The sequence below is a fragment of the Lampetra fluviatilis genome, chromosome 77 (assembly GCF_964198595.1).
Source record: "Lampetra fluviatilis chromosome 77, kcLamFluv1.1, whole genome shotgun sequence".
Taxonomy (NCBI): Eukaryota; Metazoa; Chordata; class Hyperoartia; order Petromyzontiformes; family Petromyzontidae; genus Lampetra; species Lampetra fluviatilis.
The window spans coordinates 801,010-819,564 of NC_136351.1; the positions used below are offsets into that span (position 1 = coordinate 801,010).

Consider the following 18,555-nt stretch of genomic DNA (forward strand, 5'->3'; position numbering starts at 1 on the left):
CCAGGTCACGTGAACTCGTGTGTACGTGTGTGTGCATGTCAGTGTGTGTATCTGTGTGTGTCAGTGTGCGTGTATGTGTGTCAGTGTGTGAATGTGTGTGTCAGTGTGTAATCTGTGTGTCTGTGTGTGTGTGCATGTCAGTGTGTGTGCATGTCAGTGTGTGTCTGTGTATGTCTGTGTGTGTCTGTGTGTCTGTGTTTGTGTGTGTCTGTGTTTGTGTGTGTCTGTCTGTGTGTGTGTCTGTCTGTGTGTGTGTGTGTGCGTGTCAGTGTGTGTATGTTGTATAAGTGTGTAATTTGTGTGTCTGTGTGTGTCTGTGGGGAGCGCTGCACTATGAACCCGGCGACCCGGGTCACCATATACATGGCAGAGGCTCGGTCTCATTTGCAGCATTTTGTTATTAAGGCTAGCCGTAGTCTCAAGCCGCACCTCACCATAATAAAGGCTCAGTCCTTTGTTATATAGTCTAGCCGTAGTCTCAAGCCGCACCTTACCATAATAATAAAAAAGTGGGCCGTTCTTGGCCCATCCCCCCCCCCCTCAACCATGATATATACGGAGTAGTATCTCTTGTAATCTCTCATTTACTTGATACAGATATCGTGCTGTGACGGTTCCACCTGAAGACGGAAGCTTGTGTTGCCTCCGAAACGTCGTGATTTTTATTTTTTATTTTACTTTTATTAATTATAATTTTTTACCTACGTGACTTTACCGAAAAAACCTAAGAATATGAATCCTTGCAGTCACGAAAGCTTCAAATCTAGAAGTGATGGTCAGGTTGAGTGGTGAGTGGTGGTTGTGACATGAGTTGTGAGTGAGGGTGAGTGGTGAGGGTGAGTGTTGAGGCTGAATGGTGAGGGTGAATGGTGAGAGTGAGTGGTGAGGGAGAGTGGTGAGGGTGAGTGTTGAGGGAGAGTGGTGAGGGTTAGTGATGAGGGTTAGTGGTGAGGGTGAGGCTGAATGGTGAGGGTGAGTGGTGAGTGGTGAGGGAGATTGGTGAGTGGTGAGTTGTGAGGGTGAATGGTGAGAGTGAGTTGTGAGTGGTGAGGGCGAGTGGTGAGTACAGTCAACATGCACTGCTGTAATCATAACAGGTACCACCACCACAGGATGTGCTGCTCTCATCAGAGCAGGTACCACCACAGTATGTACTGCTGTCATCATAACAGGTGCCACCACACTCGGTATGTATTGCTGTCATCATAGCAGGTACCACCACCACCAGAATATGTACTCCTCTCATCATAGCAGATACCACCATAATATGCACTGCTGTAATCATAGGTACCAGCACAGCAGTATACACTGCTGTAATCATAGTATGTACCACCACAGCAGAATGAACTACTGCAATCATAGCATGTACCACCACAGTCAGTATGCACTGGTGTAATCATAGAAGCTACCACCACAGTCAGTATGCACTGCTGTAATCATAGCAAGTACCACCACAATATGCACTGCTGTCATCATAGCAGGTACCACCAGTCAGTTTGCACTGCTGTAGTGATAGCAGGTACGACCTCAGTCGGTATACACTGCTGTAGTGATAGTAGATACTGCTATCGAGTTGGTAAATACCGCTATAGTAAATACTAAAACAGTCAGTATATACCACTACAGTCAGTCAATACTGCTACAGTCAGTATATACTACTATACAGTCAGTACATACTACCACGGTGAGTAGCTACTAGAGTCAGTAGATACTATTATAGAGTGAGTAGATACTGCTACACAGTTAGTAATAACTACTATAGTCAGTGGATACTACCATAGTCAGCAGATACTATACAGTTAGTCATTACTACTATAGAGTCGGTAGATACTACTGTAGGTCCAGTAATTACTACTATGGTCAGTAGTTACTACAGGCACAAAATACTACTACACAGTCAGTAGCTACTACTGGCTCAGTAGATACTACGTTACAGTTTGTAGATACTATTCTAGAGTCAGTAGATACTACTTCCTCTGTTATATGTAAGGTCTGTAGGTATATATATATACCTATGAGGGGTAAAGATATTTTTGAGGGGGTCCACATTTTTCGGAAACTTTTTGCATCAACTATTTACCCCACACTTTCTACAACTTTTTGGACTTGTGGAAGCCTCTTATGTATTTGTTGGTATCGAAATGTACAAACGGCCCACCGGGCTTTGACAATACCTTAGTATTTGTGTATATATATATATGTAAGGTTTTTAATAAATATATTTTTCACCCGGGCAACGCCGGGTACTTCCGCTAGTAGTAAATAAATAAATAAAGAGAAATCGCACTAAATCGATAATCGGACCACTTTAATGGCGACGGACGAAAAAACGGAAATGCCTATTCCCACCGCGGGGCACCGGACGTGCCTCCCGGCAAATTTTTTAGCATTCTAAACCCCACGGCCCGAGCGCCAAATCCCTCGCAAGCGAGCGTACACAGACAGACGGACAGACAGACAGACAAAAAATGACGTTTATAGGTAAAATGATGTACTTACAAAGAAATCCGCAGATTACCTGCTGGATCTCCTCTCTGTTTCAAAGAACAAATTTGACCTAAGGTCTTCGCTCATTTACCAGCTTCACATTCCCTATTGCCGTACAAATACTGGAGAAGAAGGGCCTTTGCTATTGATGCCCCCATGGTCTGGAATGATATTGCCAATACACTGACTCTTGTGTCACTACCTATGAGATCTTCACTCAAAACTGCTCTAGAGGAGTTGTACACCCCTAGCTGCCACTGCAATTCAGTGGCCTAAAATACAATGTTTCGCTCCGCATGATCACTGCAAAGTATGATCTGTGATTGTATTTAGTGTGCTGATCTTAAAGGTGCATTGAAAAATGTTGACACTCCGACTGATGCTCCTGCTGTTGTGGAGTGACTCAGGCAGCCAGCTATGGCTGCAGAGTTTGGTAGTACATGTTGTTTACGTCGTTTATTGTGAATATTCTGTCACAGTTCCTATGATCACTGTTTCATTGCTTTTATGGCTTTATTTTGGTGATTTTTGAAAAGTTTTGCGATTTGGCCATGTTTGTTTGTTGTAGTACAGAGTTAGATTGATTTCCTTAATCTAAGTTGTCTCGTGGTTGTTGTTTGACTTACATCCCACTGGGATTTTTTGCACACAGTGTTGGTGTACGGTGCTTTTTCTGCAATATTTTGCTGTCTTTTTTGGATTTTCTGTTTGCACATAGTCACTTTAAGATGTTTTATTGTTCATGTGTTTGTTTTTTGTTTGTTGCGGTTGCACCCGATTCAAGAGCCGAATGACTCACAGGGCTATACCTAATACATGAAACTTGAAACTTGAAACTGTGTCAGTATTTGACTCTATGTGTTAGTCTATGTGTCTCTGTTTGAATATATGGGTCTCTGTGTGAGCTTATGGGTCTCTTTCTAAGTCTTTGGCTCCCCTGCGTAAGTCTATGTGTATCTGTGTGAGTTTATGGTTCTCTGTGTAAGCCTAAGTGTCTCTTTGTGAGTGTATGTGTCTCTTGTGTGAATCTGTTGGTCTCTCTGTGTGAGTCTATGGGCAGTTGTGGAGAGAGTGGAGAGTTTCCCATACCTTGGTGGTGTGATCATGACCGGCTCCGGTTTAACAGTCGATGTCTCACTCTGAATCAGTCGAGCGGCATTATCTTTTCATCGGTTGCATAACGCTGTGTGGAAGCTACCTTGTCTATCACTCTGCACGAGGCTTCAGGTCTTCTCAGCCACGGTCATTCCCTCCCTTCTCTATGCTTGCGAAACGTGGACCCCCCTAATAGAACATCTTCACCTGTTAGAAATATTTAGGTTGGCATGCCTATGATCCATCCTGGGTTTAACCAGGCTGGATTGTGTGAGAAGCTCACAAATCTTTGAAAGATCTGGACAAAGTCCCATTGGTGACCTCCTCCGGTAGGCAAGGCTACGTTGGCTGGGTCATGTATCCTGCATGCCCAATCACCGCATGCCCAAACAGCTTTTGTTCGGCCGGATCGAGGGGGCTAAATGGGCGCGGCACGGGCTAGAGAAAAGGTGGAGTGATGTGGTGCAGGAGGATGTGAAGATAAGTGGACTTGCCGATGACTGATACCAGTGGTGTCAAGATCGGCCTCTGTGGAGGAGGCTCGTGAAGGACGCTACTGGGCAGTTGGAGGCAGTCGCCCTCCAACAACAACGCAGGGTAGAGGAGCGACGCTCACAACAACGAGCGGCGTGCCGGGTGGCTAAAGCACAGCAAGTTGGCACAGTAGGCGGCACAGGTGGTGCATCAGCCAGTCATCTCGGTCATCTCGGTCAGTCGACCTGTGGCACCTGCTGGGTCTGCCCCATGACCTCCTGCCAGCGGGCGTTCGACACTTCACGTGGCATCAAGGTGCACATGGCCTGGCACAAGCGTCGTGGTGACATCACCGCCACTTAGTTTGTGAATGGCGGTTGTTGTTGTCTATGGGTCTCTCTTCTTGAGTCGGTAGTGTGGCAAGCGAGTTTGATTCCCGCTCACAGCTAACACCAGTGACGATTATCTAAACCGGTTCTAGGCCTCCACTAGGTCGACTCAGCCTCAAATCTGTATCTGGTGTGGTGTGTAAACATCATTACAGGCGAGACAAAGGCGTCTGGGCGTGGTGTTGGCCACCAACTTCCTCATGTGCCAGGGGGGCCTTCATAGGTGCTTGCTAACAGCACTTGCCACTAGAGTCTGTAAAGGGTTAACCGTGGGCTCTTTGTCTTGCGTTTATGGGTTGTTGTGCAAGATTATGGCTCTCTTTGTGAGTCTATGTGTTTCTGTCTGAGTCGACAGGTTTCTGTATGAGTATACGGGGCTTTATGTAACTCTCTGGTTCTCTGTATAAGTGTATGGGTCTCTGTATGAGTCCATGGTTCTCTGATTTAGCCTGAGTCTCTGCATGAGTCTAATGGTCTCTGTGTAGCGAGTCGATGAGTCTCTCTTTGAGTGTATGTATTTATTTATGGGTCTACAGGTCTCGGGGTTTGCATATGGATCCTTTTGTGCGTCTATGTTTATATGTGTGAGTCTATCGGTCTCGGTTTGAGTCTATCGATCTCTGTGTGAGTATACTGGTCTCTGTGTCTACATGTTCTGGAGATATAGATGCCACCAGTTATTCACGTTCTTTTGATGTAGATGTCACTGGTTTTTCAGGTATATAGTATAGTTAGTAACAGTGTTATGTATAGTGTAGGTAATAGTGTAGTGTATAGTGCAGTGTATAGTGGGTGATGGTATTGAGTGGGTGATGGGAGTGAGCGAGCGATGGGAAGTGAGCGAGCGATGGGAGTGAGTGAGTGAATGAAGTGAGTGGATGTATCTTCGTATTCATCTTCTTCATCATGATCTACTGCCTTCTCATTTTCCGCTCCTACAAAAGAAAACTCAACAGCCAATCGAACATCAATCAAACTCAGACCACTAAGTGGATAGAGCCACAGCCAATCGGACATAAATCATACTCCATCCCACTGTGTGTAAAGACATTGCAATCGCTGTTCTGTGGGGGGGGGGGGGGGCATCACGTGGATTTCGGATCAACCGGAGCAGCAGCGTATCTCCTTCGCTTCGAGTCTAGACGCGACGACTTGCACACAAACCGCGTCCGGAAATGACAATGCATCGTTTCGTTTTCTGGGTTATTGATTATATTTGGTCTTTTAGGGGTTGAACAAACAGATGACGACGACATCCCTGTGGGTTTGTGAATTCACGTCAAGATCTCGGTCGCACGGTTAATCCGTGGATGATCGGTTAGCCTCACCATGTGGGTCCATTAAACACGTGAGAGGATTTTGCGAAGCAACGTTATGCATAAGAGGATAACAATAATAAGAGAATAGACACCTAAACACTAACTGTGGGGAGTGGTGGTCTCGTACGCTGCGCTACGAACCCGGCGACCTGAGTTCGATCCCCGCTCATGGCCAGCAACACCGGTGATGAATACCTGAACCGGTCCTGGACTTCATTCCCTAGTTCGACTCAGCCTCAAATGAGTTCCTGGTGCTGTGGTGGTGTTGTTAACATCGCCACCGAGGAGACAAAAGCGGCCGGGCACGATGCTGGCCATCCACCAACTCGTGTGCCACAGTGCCGGCCTTTGCAGGCGCTGCTACTTGCTAAAAGCACTTGCCCTGACGGTCTGTTGAGGCTTTGTCATTGTGTGACTGGAAATTTCAAAAGTGGTGAACAGTGATCGTTCAAGGAACGTTTGGTGTTGTTTTACTGTAATAATAATAACAATAAAGTACAGAACCCGAGTTTAAAGGTTGTCGACATTGTCAATGTCTTATCCATATTCTTGTTTTTTTTTGGTAAATAAAAAAATAACATTTATGAATAAAACATAAAAATGGAAAATAATAAAAGGAAAAACCCCACGATGTTTCGATCGCAACACAAGCGTTCTCCATCAGGCGGAAAGAAAAGAGACTTAAAATAAATTTGAGTCCAAATTTTACGTCTTATCCGTGATTTCTGTGGAGTTTTGATCAACCTCTCTACCTCTCGAGGTGCGGTGATTTAGATCGCCGTGTGGATTATACATCAAACGAGATTAAACTTAAAAAAGCAACAATCTTAGTGACTAGGCGGGCGTTTCAAGGGCAGACTCGACTCGCGTGGATTTACTGCGAGGGATGAACTCCTTAATGTGTAAAGACTGTCAGAAAGTCTCGAGGTGAAGACAATGTGTCAGCGAGGCTGGAGGGTCTTGGTTGGGTAATTCCCCATAGTGTCCAAAAGAGACAGCTGGGGAAATTCCCCTGGAGAATCCACAAATATATGTGTAGTGGTGATACGCGCTGGCTGTAGGGATCGTGGGGTAGCGCGTGGTGATTGGCTGTGTTGGTGACGCGCGCTGACGGTGAGAGATCGTAGGTCAGCGCGGGGTCATGGGTTATGTGATGGTGATTGGCTGTGTGTTGGTGACGCGTGCTGACAGTGATGGATCGTGTGGCAGCGCGTGGTGATTGGTTATGTGCGCTGACACAAGTTGGAAGAAGGGATCATATGGCAGCGTGTGATGATTGGTCGGCTAGGGTGGGTGCTCACATCGCGGTCCGCATAGGTTCCGTCTCCTTGGAGCGGAGGGCTATATAAGGCGGTGCGCGCGGGCGCTCGGGGAGCAGTTGGTGACCAGTGAAGACGGAAGACGGAGGAGGAAGAGATAGGGCCCTGAGACACCTAGTCCCGCTGTCCTTGTAAGGACCGGGGCCTTGTGTGGCTCAGAGGCGGGACCTTGGGACCCGGGGGCCGGACGTCCGTGTGAGGACCGGGCCGCGGGACCCAGTGGTCGTGATCCATACCCGAGCTGGGGTGGGTCTAGAGGTTCCCCCGGATGCTACGGGGCTGGAATGCCCGTGTGTGTGTAGCCGGGTAGAACATGTAGCGTGAGCTGTAGTATCCACACGTGTCGGGTGGAACGTGTAGCGTGAGCTGTAGTAACCACACGTGTCGGGTGGAACGTGTAGCGTGAGCTGTGGTAACCACACGTGTCGGGTGGAACGTGTAGAGTGAGCTGTAGTGACCACACGTGTTATTGAGGAAACCCAAGTGTTAGTCAAGTGGTCTCCCGCCGTAGTTTACTATACTACAACTGGCGTCAGGAGTGAAACAGTCTTCCTGCCATGGATACCAGGAAGACTCATCGGACTCACGAGTGTGACTGGGAGGAAAACCACGACGACTCGGGCCAGCAGGCATCAGGGGGAGAAGAGGAAGAGACGCCGGCGCCACAAGACCCTTCATGGGCGCCCAACGAGCGGCTGGGGGCTGACGCCAGACTCCGCGACGCGCACTCCCACCTGGCGGAGCTACTGCTCGCCGCGGCAAACATCCTAGCGGAGATCACCACGTCTGGAGGAGCGAGAACGTCGACGGACATTGAAAGGGCTCGCGTTGCTGATTCCCACTAAAATGACTTTGAAATTCCCGCCATTTCTGCTGAGCGGCCATCTTTTGGCGGGAACTGCGAGCAACACGTGGCGGGAGTCCTCCAATCCCTGCCGCTTACGTCATCAACGCGCGCTACGGGCCGCCATCAGCCACCCGCCATAGGGGCCGCCATTTTGCAGCTCGACGGTGCGGTGCGGGAGAGTCACGAGCCAGAGGACGACATCATTTTCCAGCAGCGTCTTCCCGCGTTGACAGCCTTCAAGGCGGACGGCGGGGACTGGGGCGCATTCCAAAGAAGATTTCGCGCCCATCAAGAGATGTCGGCCTGGTCCGACGCTACGGCACTGCGGGCACTGCCTGCCATGTTGGACGACAACGCGCTCGCAGCCTTCAGGTCCGCACCGAGATCGGCCCGCTCCACGCTCAAGGCTGCGCTGGGCCTCATGGCCAAAGTGTACGGATCACCTTCGGCCTGCCGCCACCAATTTTACGACTGACGGAAGGTGGACACGGAGACCGCGCTCGCCTACCGCATGGCGTTGTTGGCTCTCGCCGACGCCGCGTTCCCTCGTATGGACGAGGAGGGGCAGGACGCTATGGTTTTGGAACAACTGCTCAAGTTGGCGCAGGACCTGGGGGTCCCCATCAACACAGCCGACGAAGTGGATATATGTTCGTTGCGTGTTGCAACGAGTATTCAGGCGCACGAGGTCCTGCAGCGGAAACAGGTGGTCGTCTGCACTGCTGCCGCGGTCTCTGCTCCTGGTCACCGAGCCCCAGGTCGTTCGCCCACGGGAAGAGGCGTTCGCGGCTGCACGACCGGGGGATTGAAGGTCGGGGGGTCGGTCGCCTCTGCGATCGACCCGCAAGCTGGAGCAACCGAGACCTCCGACGTCCTTCATCATGTGCTACAACTGCGGCCTTCGGGGCCACGTGGCGTCCGGGTGCTGCGCTCCACGTCAGCGCGCCACGGGACCTCGGCTGGACGACGACCACGGCCCCAAGTCGTCCCAACTACCCCCGGCAAGTCGCGGCACTTCACATGCTCGGCCTACACATGTAGTGGTGGTGTTGACGTGCGCCGACTGTGACAGTGATGGATCACGGGGCGGCGCGGGGTGCGGGGTTGGGCACGCGTTGTGGGCGTGGTGTGGACGCGCGCGCCGGGAGTGACAGATGACGGGGCGGCGCGGCGTGGGTGGTGAGGCACGCTGAGATGTGGGAAAACAGGATCGTAGCCAGCGCCCAGTGATTGGTCGAATAAGATGGGTGCTCGCAGCGACGTCCGCAGGTGGGGTATAAAGGGGGACGCGCGAGAGCACTCGGGGAGAGTTACCCAGTTGAAGACCCGAAGACGGAGCTGAAGACCTAGTGCCCCGAGACCCCTAGTCCCGCCGTCCTTGTGGGGACCGGGGCCCTGTGTGGCTCGGAGGCGAGACTGTGGGACCCGGGGTCCGACGCCCACGTGGGTCGGGCTGGGGACCCACAGTCAAGACGGACACCCCGGGCAGGGAGTGTCCCGAATAGCTGAGTGGGCGTTAGTCGCCAGGGTAGCTAGGAGGGCGTTAGTCGCCAGGGTAGCTAAGAGGGTGTTTGTCACCCGAATAGCTCAGCGGGCGTTAGTCGCCAGAATAGCTCAGTGGGCGTTAGTCGCCAGGGTAGCTAAGAGGGCGTTAGTCGCCAGGGTAGCTAAGAGGGTGTTTGTCACCCGAATAGCTCAGTGGGCGTTAGTCGCCAGAATAGCTCAGTGGGCGTTAGTCGCCAGAATAGCTAAGTGGGTGTTTGTCACCCGAGATACTAAGTGGGTGTTTGTCACCCGAGATACTAAGTGGGTGTTTGTCACCCGAGATACAAAGTAGGTGTTAGTCACCTGTGAACGAGTTTGGTAAAATAAAGAGTGTGTTACCCGTGAAGTCGTCTCCCGCCGAGTTACTACATTACACATACACGACACACATGGGCCGTCGCTTTGCGGCGGAGGATGTGCGATTGGGGGTCGGGGATTCGGTTCGGAGAGGGGGGTTCGTACGGGGCCGGGGGGACATTAAATGGTCCGAGTTGGGCCACAGAATAGTGGCCGCGGCGGCCGGTTCGTCGGTCGTTACGGGATTCATAGACGGGTCGAGGTCAGGGTGTTGGTGGACACGGGAGCGTCGGCGACTATAATTTCAGACCTCATTTATAACATTCTCCCCGTCCAATGTCGACCTCTGCTTCCGGTGGACGTGCCATTTTACGCGGCAAATGGGGGCTCATTGGGTATTATCGGTCAGATTCGGGCGAACATTTGCATAGGGGATATTAAATTGGCGGGACCTGTTTTCGTCTCCTCTTCCCTAGCGGTTCCTTGTCTGTTGGGCACAGATTTTTTGGCTAAGATGCCCATTAAAATTCTCGTGGATCAACGTTGTATTGAGCTGCCATCGGGTCGCCGTATTTCATTTTTATCTAACCCTACTGAAATACGGACGGCGTGCGCGACGATCCAAGCGCTAGCGACACAGACGGTGCACGTGCCCCCGGGTTCGCAGATGTTGATACCCCTCCGGTTGCGGAAGCCATTGGGTGGGGAGACTGCGGGTCAGGGCGTGCTTTTGGGTCCATCGAATAGAGCTGTCGGGGGTCTGGATTTGGCGGTTGCTCAAACGTTGGTTCGGGCTGACGGGGACCCGTTCGTTATGGTGTTAAACGCTGGTTCGCGGCCGGCCATTATTCCGCAGGGCACCGTGCTTGCTCATGCGGCACGGGTCCCTGCGGAAGAGCGCCTGGTTGCACATGTTGATCCCATCCCGGCGCAGAAAATTATATCGGGTGATGACCTTGAATGGGTCGGTTCGCTGTGTGCAGACTCCACTGATTTGTCAAGGGTGCAATTGGGTGCGCTGCACGCTCTGCTGATCGAATTTTCCGATGTGTTCAGCACGCACAAATATGATATTGGGTGCACTGACCTGTTACGCCACCACATTGAAACAGGCGATGCAGCACCAGTCCAGCAGAATCCCTTCCGGCTGAGTCCTGCCGAGAAGGAACACGTTCAATCGGCCGTCAATGACATGCTGATGGCCGACATCATTTCGCCCTCGTCCAGTCCGTGGGGAGCACCTATCGTTCTGGTTAAAAAGCAAGATGGGTCCTTGCGATTTTGTGTAGATTTCCGTCGCCTGAATAAAATCTCCGTGGCCGACGCGTATCCGCTCCCCAGAATGGACGAGTCCCTGGACGCATTGTCCGGGGCGCGGTATTTTTCTACACTTGACTTACTGTCGGGATTCTGGCAGCTGCCATTCGACGATGAGTCTAAACCTAAGACAGCATTCCGGACCCCAGGGGGCCTGTTCCAGTTTAATCGGTTGCCCATGGGACTCCACTCCGCTTCCGCGATGTTTCAGCGCCTTATGGAATTGGTTTTGTCGGGTTTGCAATGGGATACTTGCTTAATTTATCTTGACGATGTCATTGTTTTCAGTAAAACCTTTGAGGAACACCTCCAGCGATTAAGAGGGGTGTTCTTGCGGATGCGTTCGGCTAAGTTAAAGTTTAAACTGGCAAAATGCCACCGTCTGCGGAAATCCGTAAGGTACTTGGGCCACATTGTCGATTCTTCGGGGATCTCCACCGATCCCGCGAAGACGAACTGTGTCAGTTCATGGCCAACGCCCACGTCGGGTTCAGAGGTCCGCAGCTTCATTGGTTTTGCGTCATACTACCGCCAATTCATGGAGCATTTCGCCACCATTGCCAACCCCTTGCACGCTCTAACAGCCAAAGGAGTCAGGTTTCGATGGGGGCCAGAGGAGGAGGCCGCGTTCTGCTCCCTTCGGGACGCCTTGGTGGGTGCCCCGCCCTTACGTTACCCTGACTTTACGAGTCCCTTCTTGCTGGATACTGATGCTAGTAACACGGGCATTGGGGGGGTGCTCTCACAGGTCGTTGGGGGAGTTGAACGGGTGGTCGCCTATGGTAGCAGGGTTTTGTCGCCTGCGGAACAGCGCTACTGCATCACCCGTCACGAGTTGCTGGCTATTGTTTTTTTTGTGCAGCAATTTCGACCTTATCTCTATGGCCATCATTTTACGGTCCGGACGGACCACGCGGCGCTTCAGTATTCATTGAGGGTCGCCCAGCCCTCGGGCCAATTGTCACGGTGGTTGGAAGTCCTCCAGGACTATCAATTTACGACCATTTACCGTAAGGGGTTACGCCACACCAACGCGGATGCCCTGTCGCGGTTGTCGCCTAGTCCTGAATGTGCGTGCTTGATGGGGTCGGCGCGCTGTAAACCGCCAAGTGCTGTGCCCGAGAGTGAGTTGGTCACGGCCGCGAATGCTCCGATGGTTGACGTTCCCGCTACCCCTGCGGACGGGGACTCGCTACTCTCACTGTCTCTCGTTGAGTGGGGCCGACTCCAGATGGCTGACAGCTCCCTGCTCGCGTTGCGTCATAGGGCGGGGGGTTCCGAGGAGGGTCGAACACGGGCTGGCTCCTGGCTGCTCAAGCAGGGCCTGCTAATGAGGTGGGACTATGTCCCGGCGGCACGCACTCGTCGTGCCTTCCGCTATGCGGGGCAAAGTTGTTTTGGCCGCACACGAACGCCTCTTGCATCTGGGGGTAAACAAAACGCTTACTCTGCTCCAGCGTGACTATTATTGGCCGGGGATGGGGAGCGATGTGGTCAATATACTGAACGGGTGTGTGGATTGCGCCAAACGGAAACCACCGCCCATTGCGCCAAATCCACTGCTGCAGTCTATTCAGGTCTCGCGCACCAACGAGCTCATTGCGCTGGATATTTTGGGGCCTTTTCCTGTCACGCCAAGGGGGGTAACAAGTACCTGTTGGTTGGTGTGGAATACTTTACCCGATGGCCTATGGCGTGGCCACTCGCCAACCAGTCAGCGGCGGCCGTGGCGGACGCTTTTGTCCAAGGCTACGTCTTGGACAAGGGGGCTCCCGAACGCTTGCTGACCGACCAGGGAAAGAATTTTTCGAGTAAATTGCTGCAGGAGGTGTGCGACCTTTTGGGTACTAAAAAGGTGCGTACCTCCCCGTACCACCCACAGACTGACGGGATGGTGGAGCGACTCCACAGGACTTTAACCTCCATGTTGTGCCAGCAGGTGTGCGAGGCACAGGTTGACTGGGACTTGCAGGTCCCGGGGGTCCTCGCCGCGTATAGAATGGCCCCCCACGCAGCTACGGGGTTTTCCCCATTTTATCTGATGTATGGTCGGGAGGCCGATCCGCCCATGGAGACTCAGCTGGGACTTTCCGTGCCACGGCCTAATTCCAAATTGGTCGACCATATTAAGTTTAACATTGCTAAACTCGCCGAGGCACGGGAGGCCGCACGGCTTAATTCGAGATTTCGGCAAGTCGCCAACGAGTGCTTGCGTGCACGGAAGGTGTCCGTGCACGATTGGAAACCGGGCGATAGGGCCTGGCTGCACTGCCCTCATGCACCTTTGGCTACGTCGCCTAAATTGTTGAGGCCATAGCGGGGACCCGTGGAGGTCGTGCGGGTTGCACGCCCCCAGTGTGTTCAGATAAAATGGGGAAAGTGCCGGTGGTACGTTCACCCCTCCCGGCTGAAACCGTTCTCGCCACCATATGGCTTCCTTTGTGTCGTGATGACCGAGCATGTGATGTGACCAACGACCCGGGGAGGGAAATTTCTTCGCCTGCTCCTCACATGTTTTCGCCTGATCCGCTCCCAGGTGTCTTGGAACTGATGGCTGCCGACCACCGGCGACCGGATCCCCACGGCATGGCCGGTTCTTCCAGGCCCGAACCGTGCCTTCCTGGGCTGCCGGAGCCACCGGACGGTCGACAGCGTCTCCTCCCGTACGACAGACCGGCCAGGCGGACTCGCGCTAGGTCGCGCAACTTTTCCTGACCGAATAAATGGGGTGGGGATGCGGGCCGACGCGGCCGGAGCGTCTCGTCACTACGTTCCCCGTCCGCTCGACCGCTTTATCACCGTTCAAGGAGCGTGCGGAAGGGGGATCGGTAGTCAAGGAGACACTGGACACGTTTTTTTTCGGAATAACTTTGATTGTGTTGCTCGTCGGTTTGTACATAGGTTGTTGTTGTGTTGTGTAGTTGTGTTGCGTTGTTGTTGTGTTACGGGGCACACTTGGGGAGTGGGGTTTTTTTGTTGTTGTTTTGTTGTTGTTTGGCAGCCGGGCCAGCTGCGAGCTATGTGGGGGGGGGGGGGGGGGTGATGTAGTGGTGATACGGGCTGGCTGTAGGGATCGTGGGGTAGCGCGTGGTGATTGGCTGTGTGTTGGTGACGCGCGCTGACGGTGAGAGATTGTAGGTCAGCGCGGGGTCATGGGTTATGTGATGGTGATTGGCTGTGTGTTGGTGACGCGCGCTGACAGTGATGGAACGTGTGGCAGCGCGTGGTGATTGGTTATGTGCGCTGACACAAGCTGGAAGAAGGGATCGTATGGCAGCGCGTGATGATTGGTCGGCTAGGGTGGGTGCTCACATCGTGGTCCGCATAGGCTCCGTCTCCTTGGAGCGGAGGGCTATATAAGGCAGTGCGCGTGGGCGCTCGGGGAGCAGTTGGTGACCAGTGAAGACGGAAGACGGAGGAGGAAGAGATAGGGCCCTGAGACACCTAGTCCCGCTGTCCTTGTAAGGACCGGGGCCCTGTGTGGCTCAGAGGCGGGACCTTGGGACCCGGGGGCCGGACGTCCGTGCGAGGACCGGGCCGCGGGACCCAGTGGTCGTGATCCATACCCGAGCTGGGGTGGGTCTAGAGGTTCCCCCGGATGCTACGGGGCTGGAATGCCCGTGTGTGTGTAGCCGGGTGGAACGTGTAGCGTGAGCTGTAGTAACCACACGTGTCGGGTGGAACGTGTAGCGTGAGCTGTAGTAACCACACGTGTCGGGTGGAACGTGTAGCGTGAGCTGTGGTAACCACACGTGTCGGGTGGAACGTGTAGCGTGAGCTGTAGTGACCACACGTGTTATTGAGGAAGCCCAAGTGTTAATAAAGTGTGCTACCCGTCAAGTGGTCTACTGCCGTAGTTTACTATACTACATATGTAACGGGCATATGTGACGCAGGAGAAGTTGATGGAGGCAACACGTATTTATTACAATTAAATTCAGTACAGCAGAGTAACGACTCTAACACTTGAAGAGGTATCGGCCTCTTCACCCGGTCTATTAGAGGAAGTGTTCCCCAGCTAACGTTCCCCGTTAACTCCCTACTTCCCTCTATCCCAAACCTTCCCCAAATGTAGGCTAGCTGACCTGGCCCAGCTTTGGCGCAGGTTCCGACCCTCAGCCACACGAGTCTGGCCCTTACAAGGACATCAGACCTCGCTGCTCTGAGGTCGCCACTGACTTGCCCTGCTCGGCTCTTACAAGAACAGCGAGTCAGGGTAGTTCCAGGTCTAGCAATCTGGCCTTCAGTCTTCACTGGCTCTTCATCTTGATCTGTACCCAACGACTGCCACGAGCTCTCTCGCTCTCCGCCTTATATACCAACATGCCCTCGAGGGGCAGGCTGTGTGGGATCCCAGTGTCTCCCCCACACAGCCCCCCAGGGTGTTAACCGTTTGCGGACATGGATGTAGACACCCCAGTGTAACTGCCCGTTTCTCCCCATTATGTAACACCTCTACAGATATGCGCAGGGCAAGAAGGGATGTTCGGGGTCTGTAGAGAGGGACTCGTGCCTCGTCACTGTCTTTACGTCGTAGCTGTCTTCATGTCATCACTGTTTTCACGTCATCATGGTCTGCTCGATCATACGATCTACACGTTGGCATTATCTCATGACGATGGGGTCCTAAGCTACGTTACGTGCAATAAAAAAACCTCTAAATTTCGATTCCGAAGTCATTACAACTGGTGTCAGGAGTGGGGTGAATTAAATGTTAAGATGCGGCAGAAGAAAAACCCACCGGGTGCAACCTTCGGATGAAGGAGAGGAATTTGAAGAAGCCCCCCTCCAAGCAATCCCCGGGAACAGGGATCCCGTCAACAAAATCCTGGAACGATCTGGAATGGCGGGAGGAGATGAAGCTGGATGCCAGCAACCACAGCCGCAAGCCACGGAGGCAGGAGGTTGCAGGACGGCTCAACCTGCTCCTCACAGCCGTCGCGCAGCTCTCACTGCAGCTGGACGCGACGGGGGCGAGCAGGGGGGCCATGGAGAGCGCAGGATGAGACGCGACTGAAGAGCCCGCGCGATCGCCAGCCACGACGCTTGCTGCGGCAGAGCAACTGTGATCACTGACTACAAATCCCGCCGCGACCGCGGCATATGCGACGCAGGAACCGGCGGCCAATATTTTTGGTGACCAACGTGATGCAGCAACCGGCTCCAAGGACGCAAGAGAGAGCGTCAGATCGACCGCGACTGCTGCCCCCTGTCAAAGAATTCGTCACTGCGGGCGGGGACTGGGCTGCTTTTACTCGCCGTTTTGAGGTGGCCTACCAGTCCGAAGGGTTGATGGAAGAGGAGGCTCTGCGGGTCCTGCCAACGGCCCTCGACAACGATGCTCTTGCGGCATTCCGAGCCATTCCAGTCAAGTCGAGGTCCACAATTTTACGGGCCTACAGGGAGATGGCGGACGTCTTTGAGCCACTATCCAATACGCGGCAGAAGTTCCTGCAATGGAGGCGGGGGGAGGCTGAAACGCCCCTCGCTTACCGCAGAGCTTTGATGGCGCTTTGGCAGGCGGGATATCTGCGTATGAATCTGGCCGCACTGCACTCGCTAACGATGGAGAAATTGCTGGTGTTGGCGCAGGAGATGGGGATCGTGCTGCCTGTCGTTGATGAAGAAGCACAGACGTCCCTATGGGTAGCCAGGTGCCTGTAAGCTGATGACAGCATGAACCAGCGGCCTTGGGTAGTAACCTGGGCAGGTGAGCCCCAGTTGAGCGGTGCCTCGACTGCCTGATCAACATGGAGCAACCGGAGCTGGGGAGGGAAGGGACAGCAGTACAAGGCTGGGTTCAGTGGCAGGGGGAGACCTCGTGGCGGCCTGGAGATAGGAGGCCTAGCGGGAGGCGACCCCCCACAGCAGAGACCTGCCATCACCTGCTTCAGATGTGGTCAGCCTGGACACATCGCCCGAGGATTCCGGAGCGACGCCCGACCAACTGCAGCGTCACCTACATCCCACTCTTCCGCTGACGTCCGCTACACAGCCCAGACAGGCAAGTCGTGACACACCAGACATCCAGCCCAAACCACCTCACGCATCTATGCGCAGAGTTCAAACGTCATATACATCCCTCATCCATTAGCCATCGACGAGGTACAGCAGGTTCCCACTCTAGGCGGCTGGCCACATTCGAGCACCCAATGGAGGAAGTTGGCTCGCCGGGTTGTGGCGGCGTCGGCCGGCAGATACGGCACATCGGCAGTGGCTGGCTACATCGAGGGGGTAGAGGTACGCATGCTAATAGACACGGGGGCCTCGGCCACTATCATCTCATGAATAATTTTTGACACGTTGCCATCAGGGAGTAGTTGCGCTATGCCACTAAGAAATGGGTGTATTGCGGCTAATGGAGGGAGCATGGGAATCATGGTCCAGGTAGAAGCTCGTGCAAAGATTGGAGAATTAGAAATTACGGGACCTTTATTGATTTTCAAAGCACTGGCAGTACCATGTCTCTTGGGTACTGATTTTTTTAGTAAAATGCCCCTAAAATTTCTGGCAGATTTAGGAAGTTTCGAAATGATGTTAGGACAGTGATTATTTTTTCTGAACTCCCCAGCTGAAAGTCAGGTTGCGAATCATTCCACTGTGGTATTGGTTAAGGAATCAATAGAGATTCCGCCAGCCACGCAAATGTTAGTCCATCTACGATACCGCAACTGCCTTGAATCGACTGATCCTGAGGCGGGAGTGTTCCTTACTCCTTCAAACACTTTGACCCGAGGCCTCACGATGGTGGGTGCGCAGATGATTTTACGGGTGAACCAGGAGCCATTTTTCAGGTCCTAAATGTAGGAGTGAGACCCGCAGTGGTCCAGGCGGGTACGGTGCTGGCTCACGTGATGGCTGCAGGTTGCGAGGCTGCTGAATGGATAAAAGGGCCGAGGTTAATGATAAATGGGCAGAAGAAATGTGCGGGGGAAACGCAACAATTTACGGTCGTTGATACAACAATTTTCTGACATTTTTAGCAAAAGCAAATTCGACATTGGTCGTAGCTCGTTGCTACAGCATCACATTTATACGGGCGATGCTGCTCCCATTAGACAGAACTCATATCAGCTGAGTCCTAATGAAAATTAAAATGTACAGCTGGCAGCAGAGGAAATGTTGCCAACGAATATAATCTCACCGTCAACAAGCCCCTGGGGAGTACCGGTGAGATTGGTTAAAATGCAGGACAGAAGCCGGAGATTTTGCGTTGATTTCCGAAAATTGAACAAAGTCTCAGTGGCAGATGCATATCCGCGTCCACGGATGGACGACTCCCTTGATGCATTATCGGGATGCCCATTTTTTCCACATTAGATTTACTTTCGGGGTTCTGGCAGCTGCCCTTGGACGAATAATCAAAACCAAAAACTGAATATAGAACACCTCAAGTGCTGTACCATTTTAATTGTCTTCCCATGGGATTACATTCGGCACTGGCCACATTTCAGAGGCTCATGGAG

At 52.8% G+C, this 18,555-nt stretch overlaps 1 protein-coding gene across 1 annotated transcript in view; it reads left to right on the top strand.

Moving 5' to 3' along the window:
• Positions 1 to 16,237: 16,237 nt before the first annotated feature.
• The window catches only part of LOC144953511 (interferon-induced very large GTPase 1-like), a 42,364-nt gene continuing 40,046 nt past the window's right edge, over positions 16,238 to 18,555 (top strand). The window contains exon 1 of the mRNA XM_078884055.1: positions 16,238 to 16,735. Within this exon, the coding sequence (XP_078740181.1) occupies positions 16,238 to 16,735 (498 nt within the window). The remainder of the gene's footprint in view (positions 16,736 to 18,555) is intronic.